Here is a 17,264-nt window from a genome sequence, read left to right on the forward strand (position 1 = left end):
GCCCATTACCTGGTTTTGTAACTGAAGTTTTATTGGGACACAATCGCACTCACTTATGTATCCTCTACAACTGCTTTTGCACAATGGCAGAGTTGAGGAGCTGGAACAGAGATCTTATGGCCCAGAAAGCTGAATATATTTCTTATTTGGCCCTTTGTAGAAAATGTTCACCATCCCTGATCTACGAGATTGCCAGAGATGAAAAAGTCTGATGATATTCAGTGTGGGTGAGGGTGCAGAAGGTATCCTCATATATTGTTTGCTGAAGGTACAATCTCTCTAGAGAACTGATCAATCAAATTTAAAATGTACATACTCTTTTGACTCATTTCACTTCCAAAAATTTATAGTAAAGTCATAATGGAGAAATTTACAAAGCTATAGAAGGATGTTCCCTGAGGCACTATTTGAAGGAATAAAAAAAAGGGTACCAACCATCAAGTGGGGATGGTTACATAAATTATGGTATATACATACTATGAAACTATGAAAGACTACTGCAGAATAAACTAGCTTAACAGACTATATCATATATATATTACAATACACTAGTTATATATACTAGTTTAATCAGCACTGTAAAAGTGCTCAAGAGACTATACTCAGAAATTCATTCTCACATAATTTTTTTTAAACTAAAAAGTAAACTTTAATGTCGAAAATGCAAACTTGGGGAGGGCGGAAAGATCACACACAAAGCTGTCACCTCACACTTGGGTTGCACAGCAGCCGGGCAGAGGCGCTCATCACTTCCCAGACAGGGTGACAGCCAGGCAGAGGCCGCACCTCACTTCCCAGACGGGGCAGTGGCTGGGGCAGAGGCGCTCATCACTTCCCAGACAGGGCGGTGGCCGGGCAGAGGCGCTCATCACTTCCCAACAGGGTGGTGGCCGGGCAGAGGCGCTCATCACTTCCCAGATGGGTAGTGGCCGGGCAGAGGCGCTCATCACTTCCCAGATGGGTGGTGGCCGGGCAGAGGCGCTCATCACTTGCCAGACTGGGCGGCAGCCAAGCAGAGGCCGCACCTCACTTGCCAGACGGGGCGGTGTCTGGGGCAGAGACGCTCCTCACTTCCGAGACGGGGCAGTGGCTGGGGCAGAGGCGCTCATCACTTCCCAGACAGGGCAGTGGTCAGGCAGAGTGGGCAGCAGCTAGGCAGAGACGCTCCTCACATCCCAGTCAGCTGGGCGGCCGGGCAGAGGAACTCCTCACTTCCCAGACAGGGCAGCAGCCAGGCAGAGGCCTCCTCACTTCCCAGAGGGGCCTTCTCACAAAATTTTTTTGTAGCTTCATGATTTGTTGTTTTCCACCAGTGAACCTTGACATTTTAGATGTATATCATTCAAAAAGTATCTTTCAGAAAATGTACACATTACAAGCAGCTAGGTTTCTGTTTTTTGTTTTTTTTTTTTTTTGAGTCGGGGACTGTCGCCCAGGGTGGAGTGCAGTGGCGCGATCTGGGCTCACTGCAACCTCCGCCTCCCAGGTTCAAGTGATTCTCCTGTCTCAGCCTTCTGAGTAGCTGGAATTACAGGCACATGCCACCACACCTGGCTAATTTTTTGTATTTTAGTAGAGACAGGGTTTCACCGTGTTGCGTAGGCTACTCTCGAACTCCTGAACTCAGGCAATCTGCTAGCCTTAGCCTCCCAAAGTGCTAGAATTACAGGTGTGAGCCACTGCACCCAGCCGCTTGCTTTATTTATTTATTTATTTATTTATTTATTTATTTATTTATTTATTTTGGTAGAGCATTTTTAACCTTTTAAGTAGTAACACACCAAAGACAAATGAGAACCACTTATTTAGTACCGGTGTAGTCAGCTTAAGTTACCAACCTAGTGATAAGAACTCCTAAGTAAAATGCTCCTGCATAATTTAAATATTTATGGTGAACAAATGCTGAGTATCTGGTATTGCAATCAGCTCTGTTATAGTGACGTGAGGGATGTAGAAGCAAATCAAGAATAAAATTAATTCTTTCCTTAAAACAGTCTATAGGCCAGGTGTATTAGCTCATGCCTGTAATCACAGCACTTTGGGAGGCCAACACTGGAGGAGTATTTAAAATGAAATAATTGCCTGACCCTTAAAACCACTTGGTATAGTTGGAAGAGCAGCAATTATGCCTCTTTTACAGATAAGGAATCTAAGAATCAGAAAGGCAAAGTAACCTGCCTCTCTACATTGCTGTCAACCAGGACTGTGTTTAATTCTCAGACCCTTAAATCCAGGGCTCTTTCTACTACACTGTACTATTCCCCAATATCACTTAAAAAAAGGCCATTCTCACTATGATGTATGGCATGTCATTCTCACCTTTCCATGCCTCATCACAAATTCTGTCTCCCCCATCTCCACCCCGTGAATTCCCTTCACAAACAGTAGATCTCTCTCATCTGCAGTTTTGCTTTTCAAGGTTTCAGTTACCCATGGTCAACTACAGTCTGGAAATATCACCTACAATAAGATATCTTGAGAGAGAGAGAGAGACCACTTCATATAACTTTTATTATAGTATATTGTTATATTTGTTCTATCTCATTAATAGCTATTGTATTAACACAATATGGAATGTATCTGCCACAGAAAAAGAGGGACTACTGTATGCAAACTCAGTCCTCCACTGGGATTTCACTTCCTCTTACAGCTCTCCTAGATTATTCCAGTTCACACTGTAAAAGTGATTACATATCATACCCAACTAAATCAGAGTCTAGGAGTTGAGGGAAAACTCATTCGGGGTGAATAGCACAGTTTTACCTAGCAGCTGCTGAAACAACCTGCTGTGACTATCAAAATAGTTGTTTGCCAGTTCCCAAATGCTTCTCTAATGCCAATGAAGGTTCTTGCAAAGCAATACGTAACATTGTTCTTTCTAATAAAATCCCCAACCTTCTCTTTGTTCCTCAGACCACCCTGATCTGTATGTATACCCCAAGTTGCAATTTTGTTATTCCCAAACAAAATGTTTAATTTACAGCTTTGTCTCTTTATTTTATTTTGTCTTCAACAACACACTCTTGATTCCTTCCCCAAACACCCTCCAAACTTGGCACTTTAGAATTTAATTAAGCTGCCAGCATAGATTAGTTTGGCTAGTGGCCAACCTAACTAATGCCTTAAGAACAGTAACTGTGACTTCCAAAACTTTTATTTACCTCACTGTCTTTACATACATTAGAAAGGGGTTGTCCAAAAAATATTTTTATTTATTAAATGTTATGTTAATGGTTCAAATGTTTCCTTAATGGCAGTACCTTGAGCCACCAAGGCCTCTCTAATGAATGCCTTCTATTCACACACCAGATACCACCTCTAGTCATTTAATTTGCCGCAGTGGCTGCCATATTCTATCCCTGTCCTTTCCTGAAGTGACCTATTCTCTCTCTTCCTTATTTCTGGAACTAGCAGGGACTCTCTTTCTCCTTGCGGTATCTATGAGTTAGACAGTTCTCATGCATTCCTATTTCTTGCAGTACCAGTTGTTAATTACTCTAATGTATCACATTGTCACTGTTCATTTTACAGTTGGATGGTGTATTAGTCCGTTCTCATGCTGCTATAAAGAACTCCCCGAGACTGGGTAATTATAAAGGAAAGAGGTTTAATTGACTCACATTTCCACAGCAGGGGGAGGCCTCAGGAAACTTACAATCGTGGTGGAAGGGTAAGCAAACATGTCCTTCTCCTCATGGCACCAGAAAGGGGAAATGCCAAGCAAAAGGGGGAAAGGTCCCTTATAAAATCATCAGATCTTGTGAGAACTTGCTCACTATCACAAGAACAGCATAAGAGTAACTGCCCCTGTGCTTAAATTACCTCCCACCTGGTCCCTCCCACAACACGTGCGGATGATGGGAATGACAATTCAAGGTGAGATTTGGGTAGGGACACAGAGCCAAATCCTATCAGACAGAATCTAAGAATGCCTTATTGGTTTAAGAGACATATACTTTAGAAAGCTGAGCGTCAACACAAATCCTCAAACTCTTCCAAAAACCTGAAGAGGAGGGAACCCTTCAAAGTCATTTTACGGAGCCTGCATTACCCTGATACCAAAGCCAAAGACACTACAAGAAAACTACAGAGCAATGTCCCTGATGAATACTGATGCAAAAATCCTCAACAAAATACTAGCAAACAGAATTCAACAGCATATTAAAAGGATTACAGATCATGACCAATTAGGATTTATTCCTGGACTGTGAGGATGGTTCAATATATGAAAATTAATCAGTGCAATCAACACATTTACAGAATGTTGGGGGTAAAAGAAACATGATCATCTCAACTGATGCAGAAAAAGCTTTTGACAAAATTCCACAACCCTTCATGATAAAAACACTCAATAAAGTAGGAATTCAAATAAACTACCTCAACATATTAAAGGCCATTGTTCCATGGTAGCAGTTCTATGCAAATCTACCCCCAAATTCCAAGAAAGCTGAGAGGCTGGCAAATCCATTTTTTTAGAAAAAAACATTTAATAGGGACATAAGAACAGAAGCCATCTCTGTGTCTCTGTCTTGGGCAGAGAAAAGATGGTGGATCTATGGGCCATAAATCCCCCAACCTAGAGGTTTATATACCAGAGTGAAAGGGTGATTCAGAAGGGATTGTAGGACAACTGAAGGAAGATAACATCAAGGTTGTTTTGACCTAAGGTCAGGATTTATGGTAAGTACATACTCTTATACAAGGAACCACAGATAAATTGGAAATCTTAGAGGGTTTCCTGGAACTGGGGTTAGTCAGAAGTCAACAAGGCAGATTAACAACCCAGATGGAGTTATTTTGGCCTCCAGAGCCGTATATGAAAAGCCCAGCGACAATGTCTTACTAAGTGGTGAAAAGCTGAAAACTCTTCCTCTAAGATCAGGAATAAGACAAGGATATTTGCTTTTGCCATTTCTATTCAACATAGTACTGGAAGTCCTCGCCAGAACAATTGGGCAAGAAAAAGAAAAGACATCCATATTGGAAAGAAAGGAGTAAAATTACCTCTGTTCACAAACAACATGACCTTACATGTAGAAAACCCTAAAGATTCCATAAACTGTTAGAATAAATGAATTCAGCAAAGATGCAAGATACAAAATTAACATGCAAAATGAGTTACATTTTTATACACTAATAATGAGAAGGTTGGAAAAGACGTTAAGAAAACAATTCCATTTACAACAGCATCAAAAGGAAGAAAATGCTTAGGAATAAACTAAGAAGACAAATTTGAAAACTGCAAAACACTGATGAAAGAAATTAAAGAAGACACAAATAAATGGAAACACATCCATCATTGTACATTGGAAGACTGATGTTTATACTACCCAAAGTAACCTACTTTGGGTAGATATAGTGCAATCCTTATCAAAATCCCAATGGCATCTTTCACAGAAATAGAAAGTCCATTCTAATATTTATATGGAATGTCAAGGGACCCCAAATTGCCAAAACAATATTTAAAAAGAACAACAAAGTTGGAGAGCTCACATTCCTGATTTCAAAACTTATTCTTACATAAGCCACAGTAATCAAAACAATGTGGTAATAGCATAAAGACAGAGACATATAGACCAATGGAATACAACAGAGCTCCAATAATAAATCCTGGTATATATGATCCTTTTTTTTTTTTTTTTTTTTTTTTTTGAGACACGGTCTTACTCTGTTGCCTAGGCTAGAGTGCAATGGCACAATCACAGCTTGCTGCAGCCTCAACCTCCCAGGCTCAGGTGATTCTCCCATCTTGGCCTCCCAAGGTGTTAGGATTATAGGTGTGAGCCACTGCACCCAACCTTGTGAATCTTCTTTAGTAGGATATGTGTTCAAGTCTTTTGCCTGTATTTTAATCAGGCTATTTGTCTTCTTATTGTTGAGTTTTAAGAGTTATTTTGTATATTTTGGGTAACAGTCCTTTATTAGATATTTCTTTTGCAAATATTTTCTCCCAGTATGTAGTCTATCTTCTTCCCTTGACTTTCTTCACTTTAAAATCAGGTTGTTTTTTGTTATTGAATGGTAGGATTTCCTTATGTATTCTGGATATTGGCCCCTTATAGGATATATGATTTGCAAATATTTTCACCTATTTTCTAGGCCTTTTCACTCTGTTGTGTTCTTTGATAAACAGAAGTCTTAAATTTCAAATGTACCACTCTGGTACAGAATGTTATTAGTGCAAGAGGCTTGGGGAAAAGCAGAAAGGGTACATAAGAACACTGTTCTTTCTGCTAAATTTTGCTATGAACCTAAAATTGCTTTAAAAAAATTAATTGGGCCAAGGACTTGAATAACATTTCTCTAAGGAAAATGCATAAATGCCCCACAAGCATATTTTTAAAATGTGCAACATCATTAAATCATTAGAGAAATGCAAATCAAAACCAAAGGGACATATCACCTCACACTCATCTGATGGCTACTTTCATTTTAAAAAAGAAAGAAAAGAACAGAATGTGTTGGCAAAGATGTAGAATAAGGTGAACCGTTGTGCACTATTGCTGAGAATGTAAAATGATGTAGCCCCCATCAAAAACAGTATGGCAGTTCTTTAAATAATCAAAAATAGAACTACCACACAATCCAGCGATTCCACTTCTGGGTATATATTCAAAAGAATTAAAGCAGGGTCTTGAAGAGGTATGTGCACACCTATATTCATGACAACACTATTCAAAACAGTCAAGAGGTAGAAGTCAAGAGGTAGAAGCAACACAAATATCCATCAATGGATGAATAAACAAACTTTGGTATATACATACAAAGTAATATTATTGTCTTAAAAAGGAAATTCTGCAGCCAGGTGCAGTGGCTCATGCCTGTAATCCCAGCACTTTGTGAGGCTGAGGTGGGAGGATCGCTTGAGTCCAGGAGTTCAATATTGGCCGGGGCAACATGGAGAAAACCGCCTCTACCAAAAATACAAAACAATTAGCCAGGCATGGTGACCTGCGTTTGTAATGCCAACTACTTGGGAGGTTGAGGTGGGAGGATCACCTGAGCCCAGAAGGTAGAGGCTGCAGTGAGCAGTGATCTTGCCACTGCACTCCAGCCTGGGTGGCAAAGTGAGACCCCGTCTCAAAAAAAAAGTAAATTCTAACATATGCCACAACATGGATGTATTTGAAGACATTATGATAATTGAAATAAGCCAATCACAAAAAAACAAATACTGATCGTATCAGAGAAGCCAAATTTACAAAAAGAGGAAGTGAAATGGTGGTTCCAGGGACTGGGGGAAGGAAGGAATGGAGAGTTAATAGGTACAGAGTTTCAGTTTTGCAAGATGAAAAAGTTCTGGATATTCGATGGTGTATAAGTTTAGTCTAAAGTTATCCCTTTAGATATTTTAAGTTCGGCCTAGGGGTTCTCGGTATATAGTGAACTATAACCTAACTGAATGTGTAAACAAGCTGTAACCTACGCTTGAACCAATCACTGAGTTTCAGCCAACCAGAGACGGCCAAGTGTTCAAACCATGTTCAAATAGGGCAAAAGCCAGGCTGTAACCAATCAACTGTTTCTGTACCTCACTTCCATTTTCTGTACATCACTTTACTTTCTCTCTCCACAAATTTTCTCCCACCAAGGGGCAGCACTGGTCACTCTGAACCTATTCTGGTTCCAGGACCTGCCGAATTCACAAATCAGTCTCTGCTTAAACTCTGTTAGATTTAATGTGTCTAAAGTTTTTCTTTTAACAGTGCACAACCATGTGAATAACTTAACACTACTGAACTGTACACTTAAAAATATTTAAGATGGTAAATTTTATGTTACCTGTATTTTACCACAACTTTTTTTAAAAAAAGCTGAATTAACTTGCCAAAATAATTTCAAAATTCAATTCCAAAAATATAAATGCTAGGCACCAAGATTCTTGGTGCATCAGAACTATCTTCATCCTTCCTTTTCCAGAACAAGTTCTAGGCACCAAGATTCTTAGCACATCAGAACTATCTTCATCGTTCCTTTTCCAGAACAAGTTCCAGCTGCCTAGACAGGCTGAAAGTCTGGGGCAATTTCGGTGATCAAATGGCCAAACTAGAGCAGACAATGGCTTCCACGTAGATGAAGCTAAGGATTTTAAACTCAAAAATTTCTGCCCAGTGGCTACTACGTAATAACTTAAAACATTCATACTGACTTAGGAAGCTTTTGTGTTCAGCAACTTCCTCAATAATACTCAAAAAGACCTGTTGCATTCTGCGGATAGGAAATAGTGCCGTCAGGGAGCTTACAGCCTAGCATAGGACGGTAAATATAAACATATAACGCGGCACCCCACAGAACAAAAGCATTAGGTCGCTGATTCCACTCGTGTGTACGTCACAGTGATCAACTGATTCATTTCCACCACGTTTCTTTTCACTTCAAGATGCCAAATTAAGGCTGCGGCGGTTTCCATCCGTCCCTTCCTACACTGCGGCGCTCGCTGGGGATCCGAGGCGCATAGAGGGGAGCCGCAAGTCTTCTGGGCCTGGGCCCTCCTACACCCGCTAGGAGGGGAGGGAGCGCCTCTCCCGACTCCCGGAGGAGGGCGCCAGTCCTCCGGTCCCCGGAGAAAGAGGGCAGGGAGCTCAGCCCTCTTTCTCCTGTGAGTCCCGGGAGATGGCCGCTGTCCCTCTGAAGCCGGAAGTCGACTTCTAAAGGTCGAACATTGCGGACGAGCGGCTGGGAGGCACTGGAGAGGGGACAACGTACCCATTCGGATGTGCACGCTGGCGGAGGCCACGCTGCTGCCATAGTTGAAGTCGTCCTCGATCGAGGAGCAAGGGTACCGGGAGTCGGGGTCAGCCATGACGGCAACACCACCCCTACCCGCCCTGGCCGAGCAACCGCAACCGCCTCCTATCCACTTCCGCGAAGAAGAGCCCAGCCCCAACAAGTCGAGCGGCATCGGCGGGCGAACCCCGAGCGAGTCGATTTTCTCGCCTCAAAAATTCCAGCTGGGCCGAGAAAGCGGGAATGGCTCCGAGTTAGGATGGAGGAGAAAATGGTTTACATTCCCGGCGTCATCTGAAGTGAAACTTTTCTCAGATTGTTCTCAACAAACTTTTTAAGTCCTCTCACCTGGAGAGTCGCTAGTGGTAGAACCCATGTCCCAGTCACCCATCCACTCAACAAATACACATCTCATTCATCCACTCTTTCAATAATCACACCGAGGATGCGTTTTTACTATTATTTTAAAATAATAATATATATATTTATTGGGCACTTCCTATAAACTAGGCTTTCTGAATGAAGTAATATTTAATCCCGAAAGGCAAGTAGGGGCCAACCAGAGAAAGAGCAGTAATGTAGGCTGGTCCTCAAGTGACCAACCTCTGCAAAGAGGGAGATGGTGAAGCTCAGCTGGTGTAGGGGACAGGTGGCAAAGAATGAGGCTGGAGGGATAGAGATAAGCAAAGGCCAGATCATCCTATGCCAGAAGTAGAATACATTGAAGAGGGCCGTGACCAAAGGCAGAGAAAAGGGGATAAAGTTTTATTACTCTTGAGAGATGATGGTGGCAAACACAATGGATTAGAGTGAGTATTCATGATATTGTTGTCATTCCAATATAAAGAGGTGTAGACATACCCAGAGTAGTGTCATCCTAGAGTCCCTTGGAATTGTTTTGGTAAGTTTACTTTGAGCTACCCACATTGCCCAGTTCTCACCTTAACCACAACACCCGAACACTTAGCAAGTGGATTTCAGAACAGTTGTGGAACAGTCTATTCTGAAACTAAATCCTTAAACTTGACGTCCTCAGAAGCCTTTGCCAAAATAACTAACCTCACTTCCATAATGACAAGAAAAACAAAACAAAAATAAAACTTTATCTTTTATGATTTTACATTTTACAAGCACATCATTTTAATTTGTTTTTGTTGGTTTGTTTTGAGATAGAGTCTCAGTCTGTCACCCAGGCTGGAGTGCAGTGGCGCTATCTAGGCTCACAGCAGCCTGAACCTCCTGAGGTCAGGTGATCACACCCGGATAATTTTTTGTATTTTTTGTAGTGATAGAATTTTGCCATGTTGCCCATAATGGTCTCGAACTTGGGCTCAAGTGATCGCCCCATCTCGGCCTCCCAAAGTGCTGAGATTATAGGTATGAGCACTGTGTCCAGCCCCTCATTTTAGTTTGTTGAATGGATAGGTGAGTGGGATATGGCCTCTATCACGTTAGTCACTCTCCAGGTGAGAGGACTTAAAACGCTTGTTGAGAAAAATCTGAGATAAATTTCACTTCAGATGAGACTGGGAATGTAATCCGTTTTCTCTCCCATCCTAACCTGAAGCCATCCCCTCTTTCTCTGCCCTGCCATAATAATGGAATTTTTTTATAGAGGACAAACTGGAGCTACGTTGGGAACCCACCTTTGTATTGACTAAAAACAGCATCAGCAAAGTTTGATCCTCTACCTCTTACCAATTACAAAAAAATAAATTCCAGATAGACTGTGGATCTAAATGTGAAAGGCAAAACAATAAAACTTAAAGAAAATGGTACAGGAGAATATGATTTGGAGGAAGGCAAAGGTTTCTGAAACCAGACACAAAATAGCACTTAACGTCAAAGGAAAAAATTGACAAATTAAATTATATTAAAATTAGGAATTTCTAGTAATCAAAATATACCATAAGAAAGTGAAAAGGAAGCCATAGAGTAGTGGAAGATATCTGCTATACATATAACCTACATAAGGCTTCTTTTCAGAATATAAAAACAATTGTTATAAATCCAGACCAAAAAAAGACAGTCAATAGAAAAATAGACAAAAGATTGGAACAGGAACCTAACACACACACACACACACACACACATGCACACACACACATAGCCAGGTGGCTAATAAATAGATGAAAAGTTGATCAGAGAAATGTAAATAAATGCCAAAATGAGACATCTCTAAGCACCCACCAAATGATTAAAATTAAGAGGTTGATAATATCAAGTGTTGGCAAGACTGGATTATCTAGAACTCAAATAAGAGCTGACTTAAAAGGTGTGCAACCTATGCTATTGCAGAGAGCCCTGGACTCAGAAGGACCCTGCACTTGTTTTAATGCTCACCTGTCACCATTTTGAAATACTTAATAATTTTGTCTTCAAACATGTGTTTTGTAAGTGAAGTCTGAAAGTACAATGGAATATGAACATGAATAGAAGAGGTATGCACAATGTGGATGTCCGCTGTTTCCTGCCAATCATTTGCATTTAATCATTTAGCATGCCCCATGAGCACAGAATTCTGTTAGACCTGCAATGCATGGGAGTTAAGCTACACTCAAAGCTAGTAAAAGATAAGCATGTCACACCTGCAACTTAGTAAAGGGAAGAGAAGAGAAGGCACTGACAGCCCCAAGAGGCCTAGCTTTCCTTACCGACGAGAACTTACTTTGAATGCAGAAAGAAGGCAATGACTTTTTTTTTTTTTTTTTTTTTTTTTAAGACGGAGTCTCGTTCTGTTGCCCAGGCTGGAGTGCCATGGCCAGATCTCAGCTCTCTGCAAGCTCCGCCTCCCGGGTTTACACCATTCTCCTGCCTCAGCCTCCTGAGTAGCTGGGACTACAGGCGCCCGCCACCTCGCCCGGCTAGTTTTTTGTATTTTTAGTAGAGACGGGGTTTCACCGCGTTAGCCAGGATGATCTCAATCTCCTGGCCTCCTGATCCACCCGTCTCGGCCTCCCAAAGTGCTGGGATTACAGGCTTGTGCCACCGCGCCCGGCCGACAATGACGTTTTAAGAAACATGAATGACCAAGGAATCTTTTTTTTTTTTTCTTTTTAAATAGAGTCTTGTTCTGTCACCCAAGTTGGAGGACAGTGGTGCAATCATAGCTCACTGCAGCCTCAAACTCCTGGGCTCAACGGCTCCCCCCATCTTAGCCTCCTTAGTAGCTAAGACTACAGATGCATGCCACCATGCCCAACTCATTTTTTTTTTTTTTTTTTCCGAAACGGAGTTTCCCTCTTGTTGCCCAGACTGGAGTGAAATGGCGCAGGTCTCAGCTCACTGCAACCTCTGCCTCCCGGGTTCAAGTGATTCTCCTGCCTCTGCCTCCGGAGTAGCTGGGATTACAGGCATCAACCACTACGCCCAGCTAACTTTTTAGTGTTTTTTGTAGAGATGGGGTTTCACCATGTTGGCCAGGCTGGTCTCAAGTTCCTGACCACAGGTGATCCGCCCACCTCGGCCTCCCAAGTGCTGAGATTATAGACGTGAGCGACCGTGCCCGGCCCTAATTTTTTAAATATTTTGAGACAGTGTCTTGCTGTGTTTCCCAGGCTGGTCTTGAACTCCTGGCCTCAAGCAATCCTTTTGGCCTCCCAAAGCGCTGGGATTACAGGCTGTCACATTCCTTTTTTATTTTTTGAGACAGAATCTCACTCTGTTGCCAGGCTGGAGTGCAGTGGTGCGATCTCAGCTCACTGCAACCTCCGCCTCCTGGGTTCAAGCGATTCCCCTGCCTCAGCCTCCCGAATAGCTGGGACTACAGGTACCCGCTACCATGCCCGGCTAATTTTTTTGTATTTTAGTAGAGACGGGGTTTCACCATATCGACCAGGATGGTCTCGATCTCCTGACCTCATTATCCGCCCGCCTCGGCTCCCAGAGTGCTGGGATTATAGGCGTTAGCCACCGTGCCCGGCCCACATCACTTTTTACTTGTGTGCTTTCCCTGTAAATGTCAACCGCTTACACTCAAAATGAAGACACAGAAGGAAAAGGAAAAATATGGCAATCATAGTTCCTTTTCTTTTCAGGCTATCCTTGGCAATAAGCTGAAGTTAGAGAGTGTTGCTATAGTTTGCATGTATCAAGAAGTGAAATAAAAATAATTGCTTTAGTTTTGTGTGACTTTTCCACAGTTCTTATAAGAATGAAATAAATAAGTACAAGCCATGAAATACAAATTGTGTCATTTTGGTGATTCCACATATGCATTAACCCCCCTTTTAAATTTGTATTTAAAACTAGCATTGAAAAATATAAAGATCAATGGCAAAATTTGTGCTAATAATTTTAAATGATTTTTTATTTACTACATTAAATAGCAAGTAAAAAGCATCATGGCAAGTCAAGAGATTGCAAAAGAAATGAAAAAGCTTTATATTTAAGTATCTTTAATACTGCTTTTTAAGGCCGGGTGCGGTGGCTCAAGCCTGTAATCCCAGCACTTTGGGAGGCCGAGACGGGCGGATCACGAGGTCAGGAGATCGAGACCATCCTGGCTAACATGGTGAAACCCCGTCTCTACTAAAAAATACAAAAAACTAGCTGGGCGAGGTGGCGGGCGCCTGTAGTGCCAGCTACTCGGGAGGCTGAGTCAGGAGAATGGCATAAACCCGGGAGGCAGAGCTTGCAGTGAGCTGAGATCCGGCCACTGTACTCCAGCCTGGCAACAGAGTGAGATTCTGTCTCAAAAAATAAAAAAGGAATGTGACAGCCTGTAATCCCAGCGCTTTGGGAGGCCAAAAGAGTGAGACTCCGTCTCAAAAAAAAAAAAAAAAAAATACTGCTTTTTAAACAAGAAGTCCAACATTTTTACTTCTTGCTGAGCCCCACAAATTATGCAGATAAAGCAATTCCTTTGGAAAATTGGCAGTATCTACCAAAGTTGAACATACACTGCAAGTTCTATGACTTGGCAGTTCTACTCCTAAATAAAGTATATGTTCAACAGAAATGCATGCACGTGTTTACAAAAGACATAACCAAGAATATGCATAGCCAAGTTATTCTTAATAGCCAAAAACTAGAAACAACTCAAATTGTCCACTATTGGAAAAAATGAATAAATTATAGTATATTCATATAATCACATACTTTATATAATTAAAATGAACAAATTGACATGTTCATGGGATGTAGCTTACAAACATAGTGCTAAGCAAAAGAAATCAAATGTAAAGAATGTGTAGAATAACATAAAGAGTAATGTAAAGCTGAAAAGCAAACAAAAGTAATCTATGGTCTTACACATCAGGAAATTGTTTATCTTTGGGGAGAAGGAAGGGATAATCATAGGGAGGAGGTACTTAGAAGGAATTCCGGGATTCCAGTAATGTTCTGTTTCCGGGCTGATTACATATGTTCACTTATTGATAACAAGGCAAGCTATTTATACTTAGGATTTGTGTGTATTTTATACTTAAATTTGTATATTATACTTAAATTTTAAAAATTGTCATAGAAAAGTGAAAAATTATTTGCTCCCTCTCAGTTTAGATAAGAAAGCTATCTTATGACAATAAAGCATTTACTTATAGACATGAAATCCAATAACTCGGTAATCTAATGCTTCTCTATTTATTTTAAAGCTACAATTTCAAGGAAAGTGCTTTGTAAATAAAATCACTAATCTAAAGGAAATTTTATTGATTTTTAAAGACCTATCTGCATGCTTCCTCTTCCCTCTAACCATCTCTTCATCATTCTCACCTCCTTTTCACCTGTGTTTGCTCTACAAACCCCAAGCTAAAACATCTTCTGGACTATTCTCAAACTACAATTCTGTCCTTATTTCTGGATCGCCTAGAAAACACAAAACATTTTTGGTTTTGGCTTTTGGATAATAACCTACATTCAACATTAAAGGTCGTGGAGATATAAGTTGCAGTTATCTTTAAAATTGTTTTATCTTTAAGATTTTATTTACAGCTCAACTTTAGTGGCCAGAATAATGGAGATTTATAAGGCTCATAGGTTACTTAAAAAGAGCAAGGGCTATTACAGCCAAATAAACTAGAATCTGAATCTTAGCTCACTCACCCATTTTCGGGCCTCTAAGTAATATCTCCAGGCCTAGGTTTTCTCTACTGTAAACTTAAAATTGGAATACCTAAATTGCAGGGTTGTTGGAATATTAAATGAGTCAGTATGTAAAGCACATACTGATAGTAAGTGCTCAATAAAGTTTACTTTTCTCTTTCACTGAACCTTAAAGGATAGGCAAGATTTGACAGCTATTAAGGAATGAGGAATGATTTAGTTTTGCGTGACTTTTCCCTATTTCTTTTCTTTCTTTCTTTCTTTTTTTTTTTTTTTTTTTTTGAGATAGGATCTGTCTATATTGCCCAGGCTGGCCTCAAACTCCTGGGCTCAAACAATCCTCCTGTCTCAGCCTCCCAGAGTGTGCTGGGATTACAGGCATGAGCCACCATGCCCAGCCTCCCATAGTGCTTATAAGAATGAAATAAATATGTTCCTCCCTCAGAAGAAGGGAGGAAAATAACAGAATGGGTATGGCCAGAGGTAGGAATGAACACAACCACCTTGACCTGGACTTTAGAGAGCCTTCAATGATAGGACTCGATTATGTAATGGAGAGCCACCAAATATTTTTTTTGAGGAAGTAATATGTTGAAAACTGTTTAATGTAGACGAATTTGAAGATAAAATGAATTGGGAGAAAGCTGGGCTAGTGAGATAGCATTATTTTGTGGTTAGGTAGACCTCAGTTTTCTTGTCTGTAAAATGCAGATAGCATTGATACCTACTTCCAGCGGTGTGTGTGTGGTGTGTGGGTGGTATAATAAAAAGTCTATCTGGCCATTGTTCTGACACAAAGACCAAATACATTTCCTGGCACAGAACTTCAAAAACCTTTGAAATTTCTAGAGCCACAAGAATGTCTTCTATTATTCATAATGAGCCCCTTTCATATTTGAATCTATGCTAACTCAGGAGGTGACCCATGGTGGGCTCTTACATAATTTCAAGGAAGGGGATGGCCATATCAGAAAGACCAAGCACATGACCAGGGGATTGGAGTAACAGCCACCCCATCCTGGAGATTGAGTTTAATCACAATGGTCAACAATTTATTCAATCATGCTTATGTAATGAAACCCCAGATAAAAACTGAAATAATGAGGCTCTGGGAGCTTCGTGGTTGTTGAACACATTGATATTCTGGGAGGGTGGAGCATCTGGAGAGGGAATGGAAGCTGTGTCCTGGGTGCCCTTTCAGACCTTGCCGCCCTATGTATCTCTTTATCTTGCTGTTCATTGGTGTCCTTTATAATAAAATGGTAATAATAAACATAGCACTTTCCGGAATCCCGTGAGTTGTTCTGGTGAGTTATCCAATTTGGAGGGAATCATGGGGACTCTCAAATTTGTATTTAGCTAGGCAGAGATGCAGATAGCTTGGAGGTACCTGAGTCTGGCAGCTGGCATCTGAAGTGGGGGCTGTTTCATGGGACTGAGACCTTGTGGGGTCTGCATTAACTCTGGGTAGTTAGTGTTAGAAATTATGGACCTTGTCCTTAACTTGTGGAATCTGTACTAAGTCAGTAGTTAGTGCTAGAATTGGGATGAATTGCAGGACACCCAGTTGGTGTTGGAGAATTGTTGTCGGAACATAGCATGTAAAGTAATAACACTGTGCCTAGCAAACGGTGAGTGCTCACTAAATGGTAGTTGTAATTATTATTGTCTGAAGGCAAGATCATCACTTCTTTCATTGATTAGACATTTATTGGGAAGTTACTCTCTGCCAAGCAGCATGCCAGGTACACAAAGATGACTGACTCCTCTGCTACACACCAATCCTTCACAAGCCCACGGGAAAACAATACCCAAAAATGAGTTCCGATGAATGTTATGGAACCTAGAAAGAAATGGATAACTCTAGGGAGATTATAAATGGTTTCATGGAGATTATAAAGTGTTTCAGTTTCCTAGGGTTGCTGTAACCAGTTACCACAAAGAGTGACTTGAAACAACAGAAGTTTCTTCTCTCACAGTTCTGGAAGCCAGAGTTTGAAATCAAGATGTCTGTGTATGGTTTGTTCCTTCTAAAGGCTCTGAGGAAGAATCCATTCCACGCCTCTCCCAGCTTCTGGTGGTTGCCAGCAATCTTTGGAGTTCCTTTGCTGTGACTGCATCATTGCCATCTCTGCCTCAGTTGTTATATGGCCTTTTCCTCCTCTGTGTCTCCAACTCCAAATTTCTCTCTTCTTATAAAGTCACTAGTCATTGAATTAGGGGCTACCCTAATCCAATATGAGCTTGTCTTAACTTGATTGCATTTGCAACATCCCTATTTCCAATTAAGATCACATTCAGAGGTAGTCAGGGTTAGGACTTAAAGATACATTTTGGGGGTACACAATTCAACCTGCAACACAGAAATGGTGACTTTTCAATTGAGTACTAAAGAATAAGTAGGGGTTCACCAAGTAAGAGATATTGCAAAATCTCAAACATGAAGTAATAGACAAATTGGAAAAGACCCAGACACATATCAGAAATACTAT

The 17,264-nt window shown here is 41.0% G+C and overlaps 1 protein-coding gene across 1 annotated transcript in view; it reads right to left on the reverse strand.

The window, feature by feature from the left end:
• Positions 1 to 8,919, reverse strand: part of TMBIM4 (transmembrane BAX inhibitor motif containing 4) — a 32,595-nt gene extending 23,676 nt beyond the window's left edge. The window contains exon 1 of the mRNA XM_023225146.1: positions 8,707 to 8,919. Coding sequence (XP_023080914.1) covers positions 8,707 to 8,902 — 196 coding nt within the window. The 5' untranslated portion in view covers positions 8,903 to 8,919. The remainder of the gene's footprint in view (positions 1 to 8,706) is intronic.
• Positions 8,920 to 17,264: the final 8,345 nt, after the last annotated feature.

This window comes from Piliocolobus tephrosceles, chromosome 10, assembly GCF_002776525.5.
Source record: "Piliocolobus tephrosceles isolate RC106 chromosome 10, ASM277652v3, whole genome shotgun sequence".
In the NCBI taxonomy this organism is placed as follows: Eukaryota; Metazoa; Chordata; class Mammalia; order Primates; family Cercopithecidae; genus Piliocolobus; species Piliocolobus tephrosceles.